This window comes from Portunus trituberculatus, chromosome 5 (assembly GCF_017591435.1).
Source record: "Portunus trituberculatus isolate SZX2019 chromosome 5, ASM1759143v1, whole genome shotgun sequence".
Taxonomy (NCBI): Eukaryota; Metazoa; Arthropoda; class Malacostraca; order Decapoda; family Portunidae; genus Portunus; species Portunus trituberculatus.
In genome coordinates, this window is record NC_059259.1 from 11,147,296 (window position 1) to 11,149,795 (window position 2,500).

At 39.4% G+C, this 2,500-nt stretch overlaps 1 protein-coding gene across 1 annotated transcript in view; it reads right to left on the reverse strand.

The window, feature by feature from the left end:
- The window catches only part of LOC123516218, a 31,109-nt gene that overhangs the window by 16,351 nt on the left and 12,258 nt on the right, over positions 1 to 2,500 (reverse strand). Inside the window, 1 exon segment of the mRNA XM_045275426.1 lies at positions 165 to 281. Within this exon segment, the coding sequence (XP_045131361.1) occupies positions 165 to 281 (117 nt within the window).

The following is a 2,500-nucleotide window of genomic DNA, read 5'->3' on the forward strand; positions in this document are numbered from 1 at the left end:
CTCTCCATCATTCTTCCCATCTCTCCCATCCCATCCCATCCCCTTCCTTCCTTCCACATCCCATCCTTACCCCCTCCTCCCCACCACCCAAACAACAGTGCCACGAGGCCCCAGATAACCAGAGCAGTGCCGGAGGAAGGTGGCACTCTGGCACTTTGACTCACTGGCACTTCTTATCGGTGGTGGTGGAGCAGAGGGTGGCACAGTCCTCAGCTCTCCTTATGTTGGACTTCTTGACCTGGTTCTTGCCGGGGCGCGGGTCCACCTCATCTGGCGGCTGTCTGTTGAGTGTTGGGAAGGTGTTTTAGTGGTAGGAAGAGTCTTGGGAGGGTAGGGAAAGGTGTTAAGAGTGTTTGGAGGGTAAAGAAGTGTGTTTGGAGGGCAGGAAGAGTGTTTGGAGTATTTGGAATGTTTGTTAGTGTTAGGAAGGGTGTTAAGAGTGTTTAGAGGGTAAAGAAGAGTGTTTAGAGTATTTGGAATGTTTATTAGTGTTAGGAAGGATGTTAGGAATGTTAGGAAGGGTGTTAAGAGTGTTTAGAGGGTAAAGAAGAATGTTTGGAGGCAAGGAAGAGTATTTGGAGTATTTGGAATGTTTGTTAGTGTTAGGAAGGGTGTTAGGAGTTGTTGGAAGGGTGTTAAGAGTGTTTAGAGGGTAAAGAAGAGTGTTTGGAGGGCAAGGAAGAGTGTTTGGAGTATTTGGAATGTTTGTTAGTGTTAGGAAGGGTGTTAGGAGTGTTAGGAAGGGTTTTAAGAGTGTTTGGAGTGTTTGGAGAGCAAGGAAGAGTGTTAGAAGTATTAGGAAGATGTATTAGGGTTAGGAAGAGTGTTAGGAGTGTTATGAAGGGTGTTAAGAGTGTTTAGAGGATAAAGAAGAGTGTTTGGAGTGTTGAAAGGATAAGGAAGAGTGTTGAGAGTGTTGGGACTCCCAACACTCTCAACACTCCCAACTTGGGAGGGTAAAGAGTGTTAGAACAATTAAGAAGGTTTACTAGTGTTAGGAAGAGTGTTAGGAGTGTTTGGGGGGTTATAAAAAGTGTTAATAGCGTTTTGGAGGTTAAGAGTGTTAAGAGTGGCCAATGAAGAGTGTTGGGAAGTGGGAAGTGTTAGGAATGGGGATTAGTGTTAGGAAGAGTGTTGGGACGATAAGTAAGAGTGTTAAGAGTGTTTGGAGTGTATTAAGAGTGTAAAAAAGAGTGTTAAGATTGTTTGGAGAGTAAGGAAGAATAAATGTTTATAGTGTTTGGAGAGAAGGAAGGGTGTTAAAAGTATTAGGAAGAGGTATTAGTGTTAGGAAGAGTGTTAAGAATGTTTGGGGGTAAGGAAGAGTGTTAGAAGTGTTAGGAAGATGTATGTCAGAAGTGTTATGAGTGAAAAAAAAGTGTAAGGAGGAATATAAGAAAAAGTATAAGGAAGAGTATAAGAGTAAAGTAGGAGGAAGAGTATGAAAGAGAGTAAAGTATCAGAAAAGAGTATAAGGAAGAGTAATGTATAGAGAGAATAGAGTATAAGGAAAAGTATTTTTTTATGTAAGAGGGAAGACTGGCCAAAGACAACAAAAATATAAGGGAAAAAGGCCCATTCACTCGCCAGTCTCCTTACATAAGAGTAGAGTATAAGAGAGAGTAAAGTATAAGGAAGAGTATAAGGAAGAGTATAAGGAAGAATATAAGGAAGAGTAAAGTGTAAGGAAGAGTATAGGGAATATAAGGAAGAGTGAAGAATAAGGAAAAGTGTAAGGAAGAATATAGGGAAGAGGATAAGGAAGAGTGTAAGGAAGAGTATAAGGAAGAATATAAGGAAGATTTAAGTATAAGGAAGAGTGTAAGGAAGAGTATAAGGAAGAATATGAAGAAGAGTAAAGTATAAGGAAGAATATAAGGAAGAATATTAGTATAAGAAGAATATTAGTATAAGAGTAGAGTATCAGAAAGTAAAGTATAAGGAAGAGTTTTTTTATGTAAGAGGGGAAGTTGGTAAGGGTAACAAAAAGTAAAAAAAAAAAATGTCCCCTTGACTGCTAGTAAAGTATAAGAAGAGAGTATAAGGAAGAGTATATGGAAGAATATAAGGAAGAGTGGAGTATAAGGATAAGAGTGAGAGGAAGAGCGTACCTGTAGGAGAAGATGTAGAACGTAGAGTATAAGGAAGAGTATAAGGAAGAATTATAAGGAAAAATATAAGGAAGAGTGAAGTATAAGGAGGAGAAGAGAGAGAGAAAGAGCGTACATGTAAGAGATGTAGGACGTAGAGTATAAGGAAGAGTATAAGGAAGAATTATAAGGAAAAATATAAGGAAGAGTGAAGTATAAGGAGAAGAGTGAGAGAAAGAGCGTACATGTAAGAGATGTAGGACGTAGAGTATAAGGAAGAGTGGAGTATAAGGAGAGGAAGAGCGTACCTGTAGAAGATGTAGAATATGGAGTATAAGGAAGAATATAAGGATGAGTATAAGGAAGAATGGAGTATAAGGAGGAGAAGAGTGAGAGGAAGAGCGTACCTG